We start from the raw sequence: 23504 nt of genomic DNA, 5'->3' as shown, positions 1-23504 counted from the left end.
ATTGATGAAAATCGGTTCAAATTTAGATATACCTCACATATATATTTTCGACCGATTTTTAGTAAATGGTGCAGCAAAGAGTCAAATTTAGGCCGATTGACACGAAATTTTGCACACCATCGAAGTTAGTATAACCTAAGTTCTGTCAAGTTTTATTGAAATCGATTCAGATTAAGTTATAGCTTACACATATAGATTCGTCCGATTTTTATACTCTTCACCACACTGTGGTACAGGGTATTATGTCTTTGTGCATATGTTTGTAACAGGCAAATGGAAACAAGATAGACACATGGTTCCTTTTGAGAATATGCATAGACTCACTTTCTGATTCGATTTACGCATGTCCGTCTGTCTGTCCGTCCGTCCATGTATTTTTGTGAACAACGTACAGGTTGCACTTATGATCCGATTTTGATGAAATTAGGCATAGATCACTTATTTGGCCCAAGGACGAACCCTATTGAAATTGGGAAAAATCGGTTCAGATTTAGATATAGCTCCCATATATATATTCGTCAGATTTAATGTAAATGGTGCACCAAAGCCCCTATATTTGGCACAGAGTAATGAAATAGGTCAAGAATGATGTGTGTTAAGTTTCCTTAAAATCGGTTCAAATTTAGATATATCTCCCATATATGTCTTCGTCCGATTTAATGTAAATGGTGCACCAAAGTCCCTATATAACTTTCGATTTGCACGAAATTTGGCATAGCGTACTAAATTAAGTCCACAATGATGTGTTTTAAGTTTCCTGAAAATCGGTTCAGATTTAGATATAGTTCCCATACATATTTTCATCCGATTTAAGGTAAATGATGTACCAAAGTCTCAATATATCTTTCGATTTGCACAAAATTTGGCACAGCGTAATGAATTAGGTATATAATGATGTGTATTAAGTTTCCCGAAAATCGGTTCAGATTTAGATATAGCTCCCATATTTTCGTCCGATTTAAGGTAAATGGTGTACCAAAGTCCCTTAATATCTTTCGGCTTGCACGAAATTTGGCAGAATGAGATGTTTATGGATCCAATTTCATTTTACTGGTCCTTTAAAAATGCGACGTCTCTTAGGATTCATCTTTTGAATATACCCAAAATGGTAAAGGGTATTATATAGTCGGCCCCGTCCGACTTTACTACTTTCCTGTGTATCAAGTTTTGGTGAAATCGTTTCAGATTTAGATGTGGCTCCCCCGTATGTGTTCGTCCGATTTTAGGTATAATGGTGCACCAAAGACGCTAAGTTGGACCGATTGTCACAGAGGTGTGTCAGGTTTTGGTGAAAATGGTTAAAATTTGGATATATTTTCCATACACATTTTCGTGCGATTTTAAGTGAAAGGTGCAAAGTTTTTTTTTCGATTGCCACAAATGTTTGCACAAAGTATCTAAATGGGTCTACAAAATGGTTCTGAAAAGTTTTGAAAAAATCAATTCCGAATTAGCTGCAATATATATTTTCGTGCGATTTTATCGTCCGATTGTTCGTCCGATTTTAGGTATAATGGTGCATCAAAGACGCTAAGTTGGACCGATTGTCACAGAGGTGTGTCAGGTTTTGGTGAAAATGGTTAAAATTTGGATATATTTTCCATACACATTTTCGTGCGATTTTAAGTGAATGGTGCAAAGTTTTTTTTTCGATTGCCACAAATGTTTGCACAAAGTATCTAAATGGGTCTACAAAATGGTTCTGAAAAGTTTTGAAAAAATCAATTCCGAATTAGGTGCAATATATATTTTCGTGCGATTTTATCTAAGTTTGTCTGATTGACACAAGATTTTGAACAACGTATCGATATGGGACAAGAAATAACTACTAGTAAATTTGGATAGAAACGGTTCAAATTTTTATAAAGCTCCCATATATATTTCCGATTTTATGTAAATGGTGCATCAAGTATCCAATGTTGCATTGAATTAAAACAGCATTCGTAGATAAAATGTTTGTAAACATTTAATTTTAAAATATTTTTTTTTAATTTAATCAATATAAACTTCTAATATGTTTTTTTAATATTTGTTTTAAAGGTACACCTGTTTCCTGGATGATGATGTCACCATCGGTAACGCCAAGGAAAATGAGTGTGGGCTCTAACAATCCGGCTATGCGATTATATAAATTCGATACAGACTCTGGACAGGTAAGAATATACATAAACACATGTATACTTTACGTATAGACTATAGGGTACGTTACCCCAAATTGAATATACAGTTATCAATTTCGTGGTTTTAAAAGTAAACCTAAATAAATGACAATTATTTGACACAACTTGACGATTGTTGATTTTTATACCCTACACAACTATGTTGTCAGGGTATTATAGCTTTGTGCAACCCCAAGCGTTTGTAACGCCGCAAAATATTGGTCCTAGACCCACCTTTAATTATACCGATCGTCATATCTCGACTAGCTGATTCGATATAGACATGTGTGTCCGTCCGTCTGTCCATTATAATTTGCAAACACGATGCCACACTAGAGGACGGAAATATAGCGCTGATACCTTTGCAATTTTCCATGAGGATCAAGTTATGGTCAAGGACAACACCTATAATTTTCGGTGATGATCAGATAATAATTTTGGGATGAAGTGGACCGAAAACTTAAGTTTTTGTATTTTTTGGAGTCGATCTATAGACCAGAATCCGAACATCACAACAAAACCCACGGTGAAGGGAATCTCGACAAATAATAAGAAGAGCTATACTGAATATTGGGAATATTCAGAAAATATGTCAGTGTAAGAAACAGCTGCTGCTGACCTCTAATTGGGCAAGAATATGCGAATATCACGAAATATTGCCCAGGCTCGGAATAAACATCCGCAGAAAATAATAATTCTATGGTAGTTGTGTAGGGTATCCTATAGTCGGCCCCGTCCGACTATACTGCTCCGCTCACTGGTTTTAACTAAGATTTTTTTAAACTAAGTCCGAAGAATGATCAGTCGCTGCCAGGGTGACAATTTCAATATTTATTAAAAACTCTGATGTTTATAATATTAATAATAGTTTGGATGTGAGGTAAGCTAAGTACTCGGCTAAGTGATGTCGGCTCGATAATAATGGCATGGTTGGTATTCGGGTTTGTTGTGGTTGGCTCGAATGGATTCGACTGGTTACAGTCGGCTCGAAGATGCTCGGTTAGCGAATGTCGGCTCGTTGGTGATCGGCCGGTTACAATCGGCTCTGGGCTAGCTGATGTCGACTCGCTGAATATCGGCTACAGTCGGCTCGATGCTACAGGGCTATGAGCTGACAAAGAGCGAGGAGCTGGCAAAGAGTATACGAGACTGCGGACGAACCACACATCTTCGTCACTCGTGTAACATATATCCATATGGTACTACGAAGTGAATGAGAATTACTGTGTACTTTATCAGTTCCGAATTGACAGGTGACAGTCGTACCATCGACGTAATAATTTTTAGTTGTGATAGTTTACACTCGGTAAGAATCCAAAATATATACTTTCAGCCATTGAAAAACATGCCCAACATCCCCAAAATACCGAATATTGAGGGAGGGGGAGTACCGTTACATTGGAACAAGCCAATGTTAATATTTTAGTGGGGTGGTTCCCTATACATTAAGAACACTAAATACCAAATTACAGCCAATTCAGATGAAAAACAACGCGTCCGACATCCCCAAAATATGGAATATTTTGAGATACCGTTATATGGGGATACGGTTGTGATTCGAACACACGGACAGAAACAAAATCGGCATAGAACTTTATTCTGATCAACTATATATTTTATCAGTCGAAATCATTTATAATGAAATTGGTTGCAATAAGCGACCTCCCCTGCTGCAACAATTTTCTTTGTATACGTTGCCACCAGGGCTTAAAAAGACCTCATCAATTCAATTTTATGAAAGATCCACTTACCGATTTGATTATCAACCGGCTTGAGTTCTTGTATTAATTTAAAAAAAATATGTGTCGTAACAGCGAAACCTTAATTCAATGACGTTTTCGGAGTGATCAATTTTAAAGAAGAACGAGGAATTGACATGCTTTGGTTTTCTTCAACACCTTTGGTTGCACCAGCTATATTCTGAACTGTGTTTATTTTTTTTTTAGATTTATGAAATGTATTCCGTTGTTCCGTCAAATGTCATGAAATAAATGCTTCAAACGTATTAGTTATCGAAATACCGAATAATTTCATATCTAACACATCTTGTTTGAAGCCTCCTTCTAATTACTTCGTACTATTTTATTTGAAAAAATTCTACATTCGATATTGGGCTATCTCGTTGAAATGTACTACCAACTCTCTACATATGTATGCATGTGTCTAAAAATGTAGTCACATGCGACTATGGTGTTCCACATTCAAGTGTTCTGATGTTCGAAACAATTCTCATTTGATTTATTGAATCTTTTGTTGAAATTCTTTGAATGGTGTGCTTGTCCAATGCATTCATTTAAACTTCTCAACACAATTCTAGCCCGTATGGGTATTAAACCATAAACAAGTACACATAGCAGTGCGGGATTCGACTTTTTTACTTAAATCGAATGTGGATTTTGTGTTGAGTCCCCAAGTGGGACTATATGTTCGTGTGTGTGTTTTTTGCTGTTTGTTTCTGCACTTGTATTGTGATTTTCAACAGTATTTCTAATATCCATTAAGAGGTCATGGACGGTATGTAGTAGTAATTGTATGGACTATGTGTGCAGCTAAATTAAAAAAAAAATAGCCGACCCTTGCGATGAAATGGCATTTGTTAAAAATTTGAACTCTTTTGTAATATATTCTTCGGAATTAAATTCTATGTCTATACTCCTGTTAGGATTTATATGCCATCCAATATAATACGGAGGGTATATTAATTTTGTTTTTTCCGTTTATAACGCATCCAAGTAATAATTTCCGATCCTATGAAATACCAAGTTCCGACCCTATGACCAGCGTAAAATTCGATGACGATTTAAACATGTTAGTCCGCCTGTTGTAATCACTCTAGCCTCTACACGAATTCAGATTGATCGCAAAACATTTTGCATAGATTTGTGTTTTGTCGGCAAGCAGATCAAGTTCAAAGATGGTCCCCATTTAGGCATAGCTCCCATATAAGGGTAGCCCCCAATATTCAGATATTGGAGTTCTTGAGTGTGTTTTTTAACTGAATTCTCTGAAATTCGGTAAATTATGTTCTTAATGGGTGCAAAAATTCTCCACCAAAAATGATAAATAAAGGTCCACATTTTCTGGTAGCTCCCATATAACGGTACCCCCCAAAAATTTCAGTATTTTAGTGGTTTTGATCGTAGTTTTTGAGCGAATTGGCTGTAATTTAGTACTTTGAGTTCTTATTGGATAGCAAAATTATAAATATAGGTAAATTTTTTAAAAATTATAAATATAGGTAAATTTTTTCGGGTAACCTCCATATAAGGGGATCCTCCTTCAACCGAATTCGCTGCAATTTTGTTTAATGGAGTCGTATATGGTAACAAATTTCCCTACCAAACATTATTAATATTCGCGCTCTTTTAGGGGTAGTCCCCATATAACCTACTTTTTATATTAACCCTTTCAGTGTCAAAAAAATTGTTTGTCGAAATAAAAATCTAAAGTTTTGTATTTAAAATCTTATAATGGCATAGAATTTCGAAAAAATATCAATTTTCATTTTAACCCTCGGACAGTTTCGTCTGTCTTTCAGAAAACATCAATAGAAAGAGAGTCGAATATATTCGACAAAAACACTGAAAGGGTTGAATAAAGGCGTATTCTACCATAGTATGGAGGCTATTCGACACTCGAAATTGTCAGTTTTTACCCAACAAAGTGTGAAATTCTAATCATTCCTCTTTTTAGGATATCGGAATTAAAACCAGTAAGGAAAGTTCAAAAGTCGGACGGGGCCGACTATATGATACCCTTCACCACTATGGGTACATGCAAGACATGTTAATATCTACAATATCCTGTAGATATAGACATTTCGCATACATCAGTCGGGACCTAATTCAGTACTCTGTGTAAAATTTTGCTTCAATCGGACCAATATTGGGAGTTTGGTGCACAATTTACCTTAAATCGGACGAAACTATATATGGGAGCTATATCTAAATCTGAACCGATTTCAACAAAACTTCGCATTCATCAATGACCTAATTTAGTACGCGGTGCAAAATTTTGTCTCAATCGGGTAAATATTGGCAGTATGTTGCTCCATTTACATAAAATCGGACGAAACTATATATAGCATATTTAGATATAAATCTGAACCGATTCCAACAAAATTTCTCATACATCAGTCGGGACCTAATTCAGTACTCTGTGCAAAATATTGCTTTAGTCGGACCACTATTGGGAGTTTGGTGCACTATTTACATGAAATCGGACGAAACTATGCCAAATTTCATACAAATCGGATCATAAATGCGATCTGTACTTTGTTAACAAAAATACATGGACGGACGGACATGCATATATCGACTCAGAAAGTGATTCTATGCATATTCACAAAAGGAACCATGGGTCTATCTCGATTATTTTTGCCTGTTACATACATATGCACAACGACACAATACCCTGTACCACAGTGCGGTGAAGGGTATAAAAAGGTGGTTATAAGGGGACCACCCCTAAAAGGAGGCGAATATTAGTAATTTTTAGGAGGGAGGTTTGTTACCATATACGACTACAAAAAACCAAATTACAAAGTATTTGGTTGAAAAACGCGCTCAAGAACCCCAAAATACCGAAAATTGGGGGGTACCCTTATATGGGGGCTACCCGAAAAAGTGGACCTATATTTATTATTTTTAGTGGAGATATTTGCTACCTAATAAGAACTCGATGTACTAAATTAAAGTCAATCCGGTCGAAAAATACGATCAGAACCCCCAAAATACCAAAAATTTGGGAGTACCGTTATATGGGGACTACCAGAAAAACTGGAACTATATTTATAATTTTTAGTGGAATAATTTGGTACCCAATAAGAACCCAATGTACAAAATTTCAGCGTATTCGGTTGAAAAACGCGCTCAAGAACCCCATAATACCGAAAATTGGGGGGTACCCTTATATGGGAGCTATGCCTAAACGTGGACCGATTTTCTCCAATTTCAAAAGGGTTCGTCCTTGGGCCAATTAAGTGATCTGTGCCAAATTTCATCCAGATCGGATCATAAATGCGACCTGTACTCTGTTAACAAAAACACATGGACGGACGGACGGACAGTCGGACAGACGGACATGCATAAATCGACTCAGAAAGTGATTCTATGCATATTCTCAAAAGGAACCATGGGTCTATCTCGATTATTTTTGCCTGTTACAAACATATGCACAAAGACATAATACCCTGTACCACAGTGTGGTGAAGGGTATAAAAACTCGAACCTGACGTCGATTTAATATATCGTTCAGCTATTAGGCATATAATGACACCTCATGAGGGAAAGTATTGAGACACAAAACGAAATTGGGCTTTATCGGTCATTAATTAGGCAAAGCCCCTCCTATAATGACAACCCAAAATATTCGCTTATTCCTAACTATGTAATCAATATTTGTCCTCCTTTGGACATAGTCTCACATAACTTTGCTCTGTAAATTTATACACTCTACCATTCGTTATCAATATCGGTCCACGTTTCGGTGCTTTCAAATTTTAGGAGAAATCCCCATTAAAAATCGCTGAAATTTTTATTTGGTGAACATAATGGTTTACATAAATCGGTTTGTAGAATTGTCGGTATAGGTCCACTTTTTGGTATGTTCCCCATATTTTCACTTCAAGTAACTATCAGTACCTACCTATGGTGGAGGGTATCCAAATTTCGGCCTGGCCGAACTTAACACTTTTCTTACTTATAATTTTTCAGCTTTAGTTTTTCTTCATGGTTCGGTATATATAAATGTACAGTGCTTGTAATATATCAATTTCCATTAAATTTTGATTAAATTTTGCGTGATATAACCAAACGGGTTTCGATTACAATGAAGTATTTGTCTTTCTTCATAGTAACCAATAACGTTTTCAGGCAAAGCTAGTGATCACATAGTGTTTTTTTCAGTGCTGTGCCAAAAATCAAACTAAAAAATTTTACAAAGGGGACGAACAAATTCACATTGAATGAACATTGTTCCCTGTTGAGCAGTCCTTACCACATATCAAACTAGGACATTACCTACGAAACATGAAATGAAAATTATAAAAAAAGCATAAATCAACTACGTTTTTCTCGGTTGTAGATTTAAGCATTGTTTTAATACTTTTTGTTGTAACTTTTTTCATGAGCACTTTCCAATTATTTTTAATAATTTTTTATTCATTGTAAAAAATATATATAAAATATTTTTGACTTGCAGTATTAAAAAAACGAAAAATTTACAAAATCTTAATCTATAAAAAAAATACCAAAATTATTACGTATAAAATGAATCGAATTAAACCCATAATTAATTTGTATTATTTAAAACAATTTAAACGTTACTCTTATGATCCAAATGGTATGATATTTTGTCCAAGGAAGAACACTTTTGAATTTCGTGAAATTTCATGCCAATTATTCTACTTATGTTCGATTGAAACGAAATTGAGCTCAACGTTCCAAATCGACCCTAATAAAATTCTTTTATACTTTAGTTTATACTATTCCTAAATGATAATTAATAATTAACATATTTATGATGCTACTTAGGTCGCACTTAGACTCTATCAGTATATCAATTACTAACTACTTATATGGCTGTTATTCACAACGGCATATAAATACTGAAGAAATCACTTTCTCAACACCTTTTTTTAAATTTATGCCACACTTTTATTAAAATCGTTCAACTACATGAACATCTGAAGATACATCCATAAAATAGCAATATGCAAAATAACAAAAAGTAGAATAAATCATTATGCAATTTTCAGTGTAGCAAACATAAAATGGGTGCACATCCTGAATATGCATACATCATGCATGAATATGAGTTATTCAATACAAAAAAGTGATGTAAAAAATTTGAAAGGTGTTGCAATCGAAAATAATACTATATCGCAACTGCGAAACCGGCACAAAAAAAAATCGTGATTTTTTATTATTGATGCACAATTAATCGCTACCTCTGACCTGATTTTGTGTAATAAATTCAGGTGAATATATCTTACACACTCTTCAATAGAAGTTCCTCTGTTCCGTATAAGATGTGATTCAATTGGAAATTAAAACGATTTTTCTGATTGATTTTTACCGGCCTTGCGGCAAATGATATATATATATATATATATATACAAGAATCTCTTTATTGCCAGGAAGTTTTTCATACAATAACCAGTAAGGAATGTTCAAAAGTCGGACGGGGTCGACTATATGATAACCTTCACCACTTTGGGTACATACAAGAGATGCTAATGTATACAAAAGCCTGACAGACTTAGAATCATTGGACAACCAAGAAATGTTTATTATTTGGTACACAAATTGCATGAACTCAGAAGAAAATATATAGGGGTTATATTTAGATATGAATATATTTTACAAACTCCAATACGCGTTATCGTAGCTCCAATATTATACGTTGTGCAGAAATTCTTTCCAATCGAAAAAAAAAAAACTTTAGTTATTTGGTCTCTTTGCAATATTTCATGTAACGCCACCAAACGTAAGCTCCTCGGTGCATCATTTGCATGAAAATGGACGAAAATATTGTGTTTCAATCGAACAAATCTTGGGAGTTTGGTTCACTATTTACTTAAAATCGGAAGAAACTATATATATCTATATCTGAATCTGACGCGATTTCAATGAAACTCAGCACACTCTATCCTACTGAAATTTTGTTTCAATCGGACAAAAATTTCGAGGTTGGTGCTCCATTTACATACAATTGGACGAAACTACATCTATATCTGATCCGATTTGAATGAAACTTAACACACTCTATCCTAAATGGGAGTTGGGTGCACCATTCACATAAAATCGGACGAACCTATATGTAAGAGCTATATCTAAATCTGAACTTCGCAGACATCAAACTGGACTTAATTCAGTACGCAGTGCAAAATTTTATTTCAATCGGATAAATATTGGAAGTTTGGCCCACCATTTAGGTGACATCGGACGATAGTATATATGGGAGCTATATCTAAATCTGAACCGAATTTTACAAAACTTCGCAGACATCAAACTGGACGTAATTCAGTACGCAGTGCTAATTTATTTCAATCGGATAAATATTGGAAGTTTGGCCCACCATTTAGATGACATCGGACGAAAGTATATATGGGAGCTATATCTAAATCTGAACCGATTTTCTCCAATTTCAATAGGGTTCGTCCTTGGACCAAACAAATAGGCTGTGCCAAATTTCATTCAATTCGGATCATAAATGCGACCTGTACTTTGCTCACAAAAATACATGGACGGATAGACGGACGGACGACCGGACGGACGGATAGACGGACATGCATAAATTGACTCAGAAAGTGATTCTATGCATATTCTCAAAGCGAACCCTGTGTCTATCTCGTTTCCTTTTGCCTGTTACAAACATATGCACAAAGACATAATACCCTGTACCACAGTGTGGTGGAGGGTATAAAAACGTATAGTGGTGAGCAAAAAGGTACCAATGTTGGTAAATTCCTCCCTTCAGCCCCTTGACAAAAAGGCATTAAATTCGGCCGTGCCGAACTTTGGTTACCCCCACCATAAGTTTACAGATAGTTACTTGAAGTGTAAATATAGGGAACATTCCAAAAATTGTATAAAGTTTTTGGCCCATTTCATCCCCTATATATAACCGATCATTACCAAAAAGCTATAGGAGTCTTCCTTGACCCGAACCCGCCCTACATGCAAAACTGCATAATGATTGGCCTATAACTGTGGCATGTATTGTGTTTACAAATTATAATGGACATATGGACAGACACATATCGTTCATTTGCTGCAAGACAGGCATAACTCAAAAGACCCGCTTTTGCAGAAAATGCGTTTTAAGTTTTCAATTTACTCGCACTTTATATGGGACTGAAGAACTTCTACAGCTTCTCATTCATATGCATTTTTTACACAACATGAGTTCTATTATAGCGAACAATCGTACATCATTAACTCGAAAAACACGTTTTTTTGAGTCATGCCTCTCCTGCAGCAAATGAGCGATTTGTCTAAATCAACTCAACTGGTTGAGACATGACGATCGGTATACTAAAAGGTGGGTCACAAAGCTATAATACCCTGACAACATAGTTGTGTAAGGTATACCCTACACAACTAGATATATCATGAACAAATATTTTACATGCGTTTTATTTACATTTACTGTTGGAACCACGAAATGCACAACCCTTTATGTATATATCTTGATACACACTCCCAATTAAGGCAGTAGTCTCTAATGTACACCACATGGAATATTTTCCATATACTGTAAGTAATGTAGGACTTTGTGCATATTCGGCTATGCATGACATAATTCCTCTCCTCTCGCAATTGTTTTTTAGGTCATACAAAAACAAAAAGATAAAAATGTAAATGTGTCACATGAAAATGTATGTATGTATGTATGGAGTGTATTGTGAAAATACACATTGTGTTGTATTTTTTTACCATTGCATTTATTTTTACAAAGGAGAACAACACGGGTTTTTCTACTTTCGATAATTTTTGCTATTGTTTGCATATTTCTTTCAATTCATTCACAAAAAGCTTAAACCAACAAAGCCATATTTATAGAACAAGAAGAAACAAAAAAACGAAATGAAAAGAAAAGAAAACAAATAAAAACTCAACACTTGACCATAACAAATGACGTTAACAGCAGGCCATCCATTGGGACGAAAATTACAACTACAAACAAAAAATCGAAACTTAAACACAAACCTCCTTACAATCAGGAAAAAACATTTGAAGCATAATGAAATGTTACAGTTTTTATGTGGAGCTACTTCTTCTTCTTCATCGTTCCAAACTTATTTTCTTTTTTCTTCTATGCATAATTATAGGTTTTGGACTACACCCAGTACTATATGGATTTGCAGAGTGCCAATCTGCTGGGAGAACCGAATTGGGTGCCAGAATACAACCTTACACATTACTATGCCCTAAGTGATATATCAGCGATTTCCTTGCACAATTTTGTGGATCGTTTTACCAGCAACGATGGATCCTGGTTTGCCAAGTAAGTGCATTCGTTTGGGTTGTATCCTTTTGTTTATCTCTCTGTGTATATACACTTTCATCCATTTCTTTTTTATACAATTTGAATTGCAAACATATTTCGCCCCATGCGTCCCTGCGTTCATGCCCCACATACAAAAGCCATTTCACATCGTCCCTCTGGGCTATAATGAGAACAGACTGTTGGAAAAAAAACCAAAACAGTCCCAACAAAGGTGAATGGTATGAATGGGCGGGCTGAATGGCAAGAGTTTGGAGTAACGAAAAAGAAACCGAATAATATTTGTAACAATTTCAGTTTTTAGTTTTTTGTTGCTGCATCAGGTTTGCCATCCGCTGCCAAATGTTTGTTTATGCTAATTTTCTTACAATCGAATTTAAAATAGATATTGCACTGTAACTATTTGTACGGAGGCAATTTGCCAATTACATTAACGAAAGCAAAAAAAAACTAAAAATAAAAAAAAATTATGAATAGAATTTCGGTGGAATGAAGGGGTGTCACCAGACGCGTTTTTGTAGTTCCAACCCATAATTTTGAAGCTAGATTTTGGGGTGTAGTGCTAAGTCCGGGTGTTTGTAATGCGTTTTTTATGTTTGTTGTAAAGCGAAATTTTTATACTGTTATACATGTTGCCATGAAATCGGACGAAAAATAACAAGTGAACTTTAGATACCCTCCACTACTGGTAGTTACGTGAAATGAAAATACAGGGAATATATCAAATTGTGGACATTAACGACAATTCTACCTATCGATTTTTGTAAACCACCAAATACAAATTTCACCAATTTCTAATGATGATTTTTCATAAAATCTCAAAACCCAAAAACATGGTAGATAAAACATGAGGTAGATAATGTATATAAAATCCTCAAAATGAGGCAATTTACAGGGCAAAGTTATGGGCTATCCCTAACGGTGATCAATATTGATTACATCGTGTTGGAATTACCGAACATTTGGAGTTATCATTATACGAGGGGCTATGCCTAAATGAGCACCGATATAGCTCAAGTTCGAGTGCAGAATATCCCCCATACTATGGAATGCGGCTATACGGATACAATCCCAAAACGTGGAATAAATCAGTTAACTATTTTAATCTAAAAAGAGGGTTGTATGGCACTAACCCTAAAAGGGGCGAATATTAATAATTCATGGTAGGGAGATACCATATACCATATACGACTACAAACTACCAAATGACAGCGAATTCGCTTGAAGAACACGCTCAAAATACCAAAAATTGGGGGTACCGTTATATGGGGGCTGCCATAAAAAGTGGACCTATATTTATAATTTTTAGTGGAGAAATTTGGAACCCAATAAGAACACAACGTGCCAAATTTCAGCGAATTCAGTTGAAAACGCGCTAAAGAACCCCAAAATAACCCGAACCCGAAAATTGGTGTGTACGCTTATATGACAGCTATGCCTAAACGTTGACCGATATAGCCCATTTTCGAACCTGAGCTGCTTGCAGACAAAAAACTCTATGCTTAATTTTTCGGCGATCTATCTCAATTCGTTTAGAGGCTAGAGTGATTACAACAGACAGACGGACATGACTATATCGTCATAGAATTTTACGCTGATCAAGAATATGTATACTTTATAGGGTCGGAAATGATTATTTCGATGAGTTATAAACGGAAAAACAAAATTAATATACCCTCCATACTATGGTGGAGGGTATACAAATGGGAAATAAATAAATCTGAGCCGATTGAAGGCAATTTTGGCACACATCATATATGGGGACTATAAAAACAAATGCAGTAAAATTTTGTTTCAATATATAGATAATGTGGCTGAGCTTTGAAGGAGGGTCTATATCAAAACTAGTTCATTGTTTTGACATAGACCCTTTTTTGCTATGGTCTTCAAAAAACTCGGAATTTCAAATTACACAAAACAAAACATTTCAAATTACAAATTTACTATATGTAATTAGTACATAAAAACAGATCGCGCTTTGTTAAAACAAGCTGTTAGCTCCGTAATTATATATAGATGTCTATCGTGTATATGTGTATATCAGTGAAAGACCATTGCACGTACATATATCAATTGTATAGTAGTGTTTCTGTATCACGTGACATATGATATTTTAATAATATAGTACCCGACATGTTTGAGTGTGTGTGTGTGTTAACGTTATCTACTGAACTTTTGCCATTCATTAACTAACACCACCTTTATCGCTGTCAACATTATTAACAATGTGTAAATTTTTATGAACGTTACACTTGTTGAACTGGATGTTCACATAATAATATTGACACTAATTGTTTCGAAAAAAAATACAGTATTGTACAAAACTGAAGTTTTCGATTATTTGATGTTTGTTCTTTACCAAGGATGGTTCGAGTGTCATAAACTTGTTACAATGAGTTAAATGTTTTAAAAGTCATCTATAGTCATTTTATAGAAAATAAACAGTTTTTTTGTACCCTCCACCATAGTATGGAGGGTATATTAATTTTGCCATTCCGTTTGTAACAAATCGAAATATTCATTTCCGACCCTATAAAGTAAAATTAAGGTAAAATTCTAAGACGATCTAGCCAAGTTTAGGCATAGCTCCCATATAAGAGTACCCCCAATTTTCGGTATTTTGAAGTTATTGAGCGTGTTTTTCAACCGAATTCGCTGAAATTTTGTACTTTGAGTTCTTATTGGATAGCAAATGTCCCTACTAAAAATTATAAATATAGGTAAATTTTTCTGGTACCCCCCATATAATGGTACCCCTCAATTTTTGGTGTTTTGGGGTTCTTGAGGGCGTTTTTCAACCGAATTCGCTAAAAATTTGCTACATTGGGTTCTTATTGGGTACTAAATGTCTCCACAAAAAACTTTTTAAGGTAGTCCCCATATAACGGTACCTTCTAATTTTCAGTATTTTGGGGGGTTTTAGCGTATTTTTCCGCCGAATTAGCTGTAATTTAGTATTTTGAGTTCTTAATAGGTACCAAATCTCCCCACAGAAAATTATGAATATAGGTTCATTTTTTCGGATAGCCCCCATATTAGAGTATCCCCAATTTTCGGTATTTTGGGGTTCTTGAGCGCGTTTTTAACCGAAGTTGTTGCAATTTGGTATTTTGTAGTCGTATATGGTAACAAATCTCCCTACCAACAATTATTAATATTCGCCCCCTTTTTGCGGTAGTCCCCATATAACCCTCTTTTCTATATTAAAATAGTTATCTGATTTGTTCCGCGTTTTGAGTTTGGTTCTAAGACTCTGTTGTAATCATTTTTCCAGCGGAGGATAGCGAGATACAAAATTATAACGTAAGGTTCGATAATGAACTATAGCCGCATTTAGACCTAGCCCCTGTGGGGAGGTTCCAGAAGGAGTGGACCGATATTCCCCATCTTTGAATTTGAACTAAGTTTGGAAAAAATAATAAGATGGGCAAAGTTTGGATGAAATTTTAGTTTTCTGAAACGGATTTGGTTCAAAGAAACATGGGGTCTAGAACCAATATTTCGATGAGGCACATTTTCACCGTGTTAATTTGTATACATCCGCATTAGCCAAAAGGCTGAGGGTATAATTATCCACTAAAAATTTCTGAAATTTGTATTATGGTTTACATAATTCCTTTTAACAAATGTCGGTATAGGTCCACTTTTTGGTATATTCCCTATATTTTCATTAACGCTTTTTCACTTATTTGTTATTTGAATTAAATTTTAAGTGAGTTATTTATACTTTTTCGAGTCGAGTTTAATGATCTAAGTTTTGCAATGGAAAGGTAACCCAGGCGAAGAACCTACGTACCCACTATTATGCGAAGCGTTTCGCCGTTGGTTAAGCGGCTCATCAAGCATATTGGGCTATGTGGCATTACAAAAGTCATATGTTGATAACATGTATTTATTTCGCCCTGATGCGAAATAGCATATGCGAAATAAATTCAAATTTATCAAGGTTCAATATTTGTCTTCATTCTAGAAACAGTCCTTTTCTTATATTATATATTCAATATCTGTTTCTTATGGTGTATGACGGAACAACTTTAATGGTGTCAAACTTTATTTACCAACTTCCTTTGCGGTTCTTCTACAATAAAATTCTTATTCTATAAAATAGAAAGTGAAAAAGGCAATAAGTTCGGCCGGGCAATGGGTATACTGGTTGTTTCGTGTAATTAAGGATCCATCAACACGTGGAACTGTAATACAGGTTGGCAAGTGTGCCTAAAACCTGGTATGTAAGGAAAAACGGGCGGAAGTTTTATAGGTATAGGTAGAAGATATACATAATAATAATAATAATAATAAAATTTAGTAGGGAGAGTTGTTACACAAATACGAAACCAAAATACCAAATTACAGCGAATTCGTTTAAAAACCGACCCAAAAATCTATTGATACTTATTAGCAGGCCTATTTTGCACGCAATTACAACCCAACATTCCCAATTAAAGACAATTCCAACGAAAAACTTGTCCAAATTCATTAAGATTAGAATATTTTTGGGACACCACATCATTATTGACTTAATTTAGTACGTTATGCTATACAGGGACTATGTCTATCTCTTTTTCTTTTTCCTGTTACAAACATATGCACAAAGACATAATACCCTGTGGCACAGTGTGGTGAAGGGTATAAAAATCGATTCACAGATATCGATAATAATAAAAAAACGACAATAACCACCATGTTTTCTTGTTGTAATTTACTTAGTCCCAATTTATATTAGGCGAGTTTACTTGCGGCAAGTCTTTGACTGTAGGAGAGAAGGGCAAGGGGAATAGAAATGGAAAAAAATTGCTCGTACCGACAATTTTCTGGTAATTCGTTTTGTGTATTTCGTATTTGTTGACATTTTATATTTATCTAAATGTGAAAAAACTATTGACATCAAATGAAAAAGAAATATTTTCAAAACCGAATTGCCTTGTATAGACGCATGGAGCAAGTTCAAAAGGGAACGATAATAATTGCCGCAAGTATACTCGCCTAATATAAATCAGGACTTAAAAGACAACACAAACACTTTCGAATTTATCGTATGTCAAATTGTCACATATAAAATCGTTAAGTGTAAGGACATTTAATATATGTGTGTATATTTACAATATAATCATTTCATTCTTGCAACAATTTCCATTAACAACACATTACAAACAATAACTTAGTAATTCATCCATGTTGCAGGGTTTACGACAGCATTCATCATAAACACCAGACAAATGTCGTTGCCTACGGGTTTTGGCCAAGGTGTTAAGACGTTCCCCGTACAACATATCCTTCAACAAGGAATCCGATTTAAAGGGAGATATATCATCATCGATCTCATTGTATATATCTAAAGCGTCAATGTTTGAAGTCACTGATAAAAGAAAATACGAAAGCTAAAACATAACTTATCTTCATTATAAATAGTAAACAACTTACATGGCTTATATGTAGATTTCTTGGCCATCTGCATTCCATTGTAGCCGTTAACACATACGGCTTCTAACAACTGCGTTAAATGAGGACCACAGACTCGTGTATAGAGGGCATTTATATCACAAACAAAAACAATCATCAAAACAACACTTAGGGCTTTCATTTTTAAGGGAATAATTCTGCTTCAGGTTCAGGTAACTGTTAGGCGTTCAATATACTTTTAGGTACTGACTTCGAAACATTATCACATGTACTATTTATACCTCAGGATTAATTAGAGAATATTTAATATATTCTAATTTACATGCATTTAGGTTTAAAAAGAAAATAAACAATATGCAAATTATTGTCGCCACATAATCATAAAATTAAGATAAACATCCCCCATATTTATGTCTTAGAAGAAAATATCAGTAGAAAAAGGTGGAAAATAAATAGCAAGCAAACCACAAAAACATGGCGGATAACATCTAGCTACATCTAAATCGAAACCGACAGTTTGTATATGGAAATAATGTAATGCAAACAATGTCGTCGAGATGATTTTGAATAGACTCCGAATCCAATATAATGCAAACAACGCTGTCGCCATAATTTTGCGTTGACTCTGACTTTAAACTTATTTTCCGAAGAGTCAGATTCATGAGTAGAATCCGAAATGAATAAATAAAGTGTATTTTTTTATTAATTTCTCTTTCGAGATGAGCTACATGATCGCCAGATAGATACTACATTCCCACCATTATGCGATGCGTTTCGCCGTTGGTTAAGCGGCTCGTCAGGCATATTGGGCAATGCTGCTTACAGATGTCTTTACTTGATAAGTGGTATTTATGTCGACCATTGTTGCGAAAATGAATCTACGAATTAAATTCAACCGTGTCAAGGTTTGGACATTTGGCATCACAAGATTTTGGTGTTGCGTAGTGTGTCTTGCCGGGCTTTGGCTCATATCAGGCGTTCGGAGTGTACGCATTTCGTAAACATGTGTTACGAAATGCGGGAGTCTGTCCAACTGCTTCGAATGGCCAGAAGTCTTCAATGAATCGTTCACCATTTGCCCATTAATCATAGGTGCAGCGTTACTTCATCAGATGTCGATGTGTTCGGCGGGAAGTAAGCTTTCGTGAGGAGCCTTTTTGCTTCATCTATTGTCTCTATTCTGGTTTTCCCTCTATCTATCTATATATCATTGTTTTCGATATGAGTGTTGGTTTTTATTGGAAACTTCTCTATTTTTGAGACGTCGTTTATTCTATATTCCTGTTCACAGAACATTTTCCAGAGGCTCTTGTCATTTTGTTGTATTCTTTCTCGGTATACTGCAGATTTCTTGCGGCGAGCTCTTCGGAACTATTTTCCTTTGTTTCAAATGTCTCCAGTCATCCAGGGTCTGTCGAAGGCAGATTTCCTTTCTCGAAGTGTTTAAACCTAATATATTTATGGTAAGAGAATGAGTATTCTTGTGGGACTCTCCATTCTTGTACCACGTCTATTAAGGGGACCCCCCATTCTCGGGATCAAATTATTTCGATTTTATTAGAATCTACACTAATTCCAGAATGTCCCTACAAAATTTCAAGTGAATATCTCAAGAACTCTTGAAGATATAGACGATTTATTGTGTTAGCATCGAGTGACGGCCGGAGGGCTTCTCAAACTTTAAACGCGTTTTTCTTTTTTGCGAATGGCGGGCACGATAACTAAAAAACTAATAACCCAATCGATTCCAAATTTTTACACGTTTCTCAGTGAGTGTATAGCTATCGTATGAACTGGGATAAAGTCAATCGGTGAAGATCTTCCTTATTTTTTAACTTGGTTTTTGGTCAAAAATCGGCGATTTTCCAAAAATATTTTTTCAAAGGTCCATTATCTTGTTAATTTTAGAGCGAAGTCAATAATCCTAGTTCATACGAGAGCCAGACATATGCTCTTTCTAACACCGTTGAAATTTTCGGATTCCGATGTTCCAGTGAGGAGTTATCATGCCCGCCATCAAAAATAAGTACTTTTCTTTAATTACAAAAAACAACAACCAAACAATAACAAAATTTGTTGTAAATTATTTTTCTTCTCTCTTAAATCTTCAAATATATTTGTGCAAAGTTACAAACCATAACAAGCATTGGTATTGATTTACCAGACCATTGAAAATCTTGAAAAATTAAAATCGTGAATTTGGGGGGGGCGTCCCTTAAGTTAATTGAACATTTAGTTATGTCTAAAACCACCTCTCTAATTCTAATAACGTAGTGATATTAAGGGATATTATTAGGCCGTAAGTATTGATGAAATCTATGAGGATCTGACCGCTTTTTGGGGTATTAGTCGCACCCTACTTAATGTGGTGTGTAGTTACCTCTACTCTATTATTTCCTCACCAGTTGCTGCAGCTCCGGTAGACTGATGATAGATCTCTCTCCAAATAATTTTCGTTAAATTAGCTTGGTCTTTGAACACCCAGAGGGTCTTTAGGCCGATTTCAATTAAATGTTTCACTAATTAAGACATTTTGAGTCAATTGGCACATTGAAATTTCGCATAGTGTGAGCTTTGGCCTTAATAGACCATGATTTACATATATAGTACTGATTATCCTATTTCATGTAAATGAAGCTAGAAAGACACATGGGTAATTATAAAAAATATTTTTCTAAATATAGACTAATATTTTTTTTACACGCCTATGGACTCTGAGGCTATCTGTGATATATATACACTTACAATCGGCCAGTTTACATACCTAGTGGCCTGTGGTCTTTCTACACACCAATTCGACTATATATACCCATGTATTGTATACACTGATCAATTAATCTTTATACACACCTGTGGTTTCTATACAAATCTATGGTCTCTCTGCAGACACTTTCAATCGGTCTCAATACAGAACAATTGTAATTTATATAAACCTGTTGTCACTCTGCATACCTATTGATCTTTATACATAAAAGCGTAAGGGGAAGTCCTTCATAAGTCCTGAAATATATGAAATTCAAGTTTGTTACCTTATTGTTTATTGTAATTTCATTCACACTTATTATTCCAACATATATTCGAAAATATTTAAAACTTTTCTGTGTTTCTCCCTTTCTTTTCAGATATTATCGTGCCAATTCGGTACGCTACCAAACCGATCCATGCGACAGTGTGTGTATGCTTAACCATTATTGTGCTATCACCCGTGTCGATTACAAAGAATTTCGCCAATGTCTGGAAAAGGAACAGAGTGCTCTACGTTCGGGTGCCGATAATTTAAAACAACTCAGCGGAATTATCCCCTTGACGTTGCTCTCTATATTTGCTGTGATAAATTTGCAGCTGATATTAAATATTTTACAGACAATGACTGGCCTAATAATTGCATGTCAACAACAATGTCAGAAACATTTATATTTTAACCAATTTATAAACACAGAGAAATCAAATTTACTGAGAACAAAGCCCATCACCCATGTCAATCACTACAACAATACGAATAACCACAATCACAATGAACACAGGGGAAATGTGTCCGTTGGGTCGATGGCTGGTAGCGAACATAGCTGTGGAAATTCTTGCATGCAACAGAAGCCGATGAGGGCATTTGAAACACATCACCATTTTGGCAAAGTTCAAAACTGTAATTACAGACGTGACACCAATTGTTTATGCAACAGTGACAGGTCACTCCAACTCTACAAAAGCAAGGACATACACGAGAAACATCTATTGATTTTTAATAAAGCCAAGAGGAGCACTGTCAAGCTGCATAAGAATACATTTCAGTCACTGCTCACCACCACAGAGGAGGATACAAGTAGATTTATTATACTGTGTCCCAACACAAACGCATCTAGTCTTGACAATATCTTCAGAATCACTGCATTCGCCGGCAGCCAGAAGAATCTGCATATATCCCACATAAGATATGGTCATATATTGTTAAGTCATCGTATGTGGGTCAAGTGGCAAATGAACGCCCAACCGAGCTCGTGTAGGGAATCGGACGGAAACCACCTGCTCTCGTGCTTTGAGCATTTCTAATTAAATTTTGCTAATCCATGAGCCAGCCTGATTGCAAAGCGGGCGCAATGATGCTGTGAGTGTAGTTTGAAATTTTGAACATTTCATTTTATGCTTTCGTTTCCGACATGATTTCCCGTTCGTTATGGCTTCCGGCTTTGACTGTACTACTATGTTGCATATTGTTGTAAATTAGGTTGCCGTTATTTACATATACATACATAAGGAGGCGTAATGCATAATAATATTTGTTTTGTTGTTCTACCATAAGTAAAATTTACACTAATAATTAACATATATACAATTACAACAACAACAACTGCAAATAAAAATAAAATAGTTAAAATAAAAGAAACAATAACAATACATGAATAAATAAATAATTAAGTGTGTACACAGACTAATTACACGATACACAATTGTACGTTAATTTTCACAACAAATTGATTTGTTGTTTTTTTTAATTTGTTAAATAAATGGTTTATTTTGAACATTTTGTAGAGATGGATAAACGGAATTCTAGGAATTCAGTGTGTCGGTAAATTAAAAAATAAATTATTTTGCTTCCTTACATTACATTCCGCTAACTGGAAAATCTTCAAAACAAGAATACCAACGGAATTAGAATGATTAAATTTTTGACGATTTGTTTTTTTAATATTCCGCAAATTAATTTAAAAATCTGTAGCTGTGATACCCCATACAACTACCGATCATTTGAAATGCTATACAACTACAATTTTGTTTTAAATTTCTGCAGATCTAATCTGGTTAAAATTTTGCTACATTTGCGCCTTCTTGTTCGATAATGGTCATCATTAGCTATAAACGGACTCTAATCCAAAATGATTTTTCCAAAACTGTCGCCTCAACTTGTCAACAACTTATAATGGACAGGCCCACGCATATATAGAACGATTTCGGTAGTCGTGATTTGATGAATAACGTATCAAAATCTGAATCCGATTATGAGTAAAGCTCTAGTCATAGAAACTCGTTTTTGAGAAAAAATGTTTGTGTAATGACCTTATCAGCCGACAATTGCGATTTCCACGCATTCAAACGAGTTCACGTTTCTGCTATATCGTATTGCGATTTCTCAAAGATGTTCACCTGAAAAGGATTTTCAATATAAGTTCATATTTTTATATAGGAGCGAAATCACGTCAATTGAAGTACTAAGCTGAATTTTTTTTATTTGTCGCGCCTCCCCTTTTAGTTGTTTTGGAAATCTTTTTAAATCAAAATGGCTTTAATTTCGGATTCTTAGAGGGTAAACAAAATCTATACAGTAAATGTTTAATATAAGTTAATGGTTTTACCCTGCGCCTCATATAATGGTACCGTCTCATTTCCCCATATTTATTTACAGGCCATTTTAGGTACCTTTATTGCCGTAGGCGCATTTTTTAAATCGAAATGGCTGTAACATAGCTTGGTGGGTAAAAATTAATTTAAAGTCATTTTTCAATAAATGTTGAAGTTTTGACATAGCACCCAAGTAAAATTATAACAATTTTTTGGCATTTTGAAGATCATAGCCGTATTTATAAAATAATATGTCTTAAAAAACTTTAAATGTCGATTTATTTTTTTACAGAGCCTCCATAAAAGGAGTTCGACCGATTTTGGACATTTCGAATGCACGCTTGAATATTGGAACTAATAAAAGTTCGCGAACAAACTTTTTTTTTGTATTTTGTATCCTTAAAGGAACCCCACCCATTCTCGATTTTAATTTTTCAAGATTTTCAATGGGCTGGTAAATCTATACCAATGCTTGTTAAGGTTTGTAACGTTGCACATATTTATTTGAAAATTTAAAAGAGAAGAAAAATTTGACCCCGTGAATGGGGAGGGTCCTCTTAAAGGCAGGTATCCGTAGCCATATATGCTATCGCAACTGAG

General features: G+C 35.0%; 1 protein-coding gene across 1 annotated transcript in view; it reads left to right on the top strand.

Annotated features, from left to right (window-relative positions):
- LOC133331776 (acid sphingomyelinase-like phosphodiesterase 3b) overlaps nt 1–21390 on the top strand; it is a gene marked incomplete at both ends in the record, with an annotated part of 35245 nt that extends 13855 nt beyond the window's left edge. Inside the window, 3 exons of the mRNA XM_061540150.1 lie at nt 2041–2153; nt 11995–12170; nt 20693–21390. Of these exons, the coding sequence (XP_061396134.1) occupies nt 2041–2153; nt 11995–12170; nt 20693–21390 (987 nt within the window). The remainder of the gene's footprint in view (nt 1–2040; nt 2154–11994; nt 12171–20692) is intronic.
- Nucleotides 21391–23504: the final 2114 nt, after the last annotated feature.

The sequence above is a fragment of the Musca vetustissima genome, unplaced genomic scaffold (genome assembly GCF_032173495.1).
Source record: "Musca vetustissima isolate MV318-11 ecotype Yass unplaced genomic scaffold, APGP_CSIRO_Mvet_v1 utg41211, whole genome shotgun sequence".
Classification (NCBI taxonomy): domain Eukaryota; kingdom Metazoa; phylum Arthropoda; class Insecta; order Diptera; family Muscidae; genus Musca; species Musca vetustissima.
This window is presented reverse-complemented; position numbering and strand designations above follow the sequence as displayed.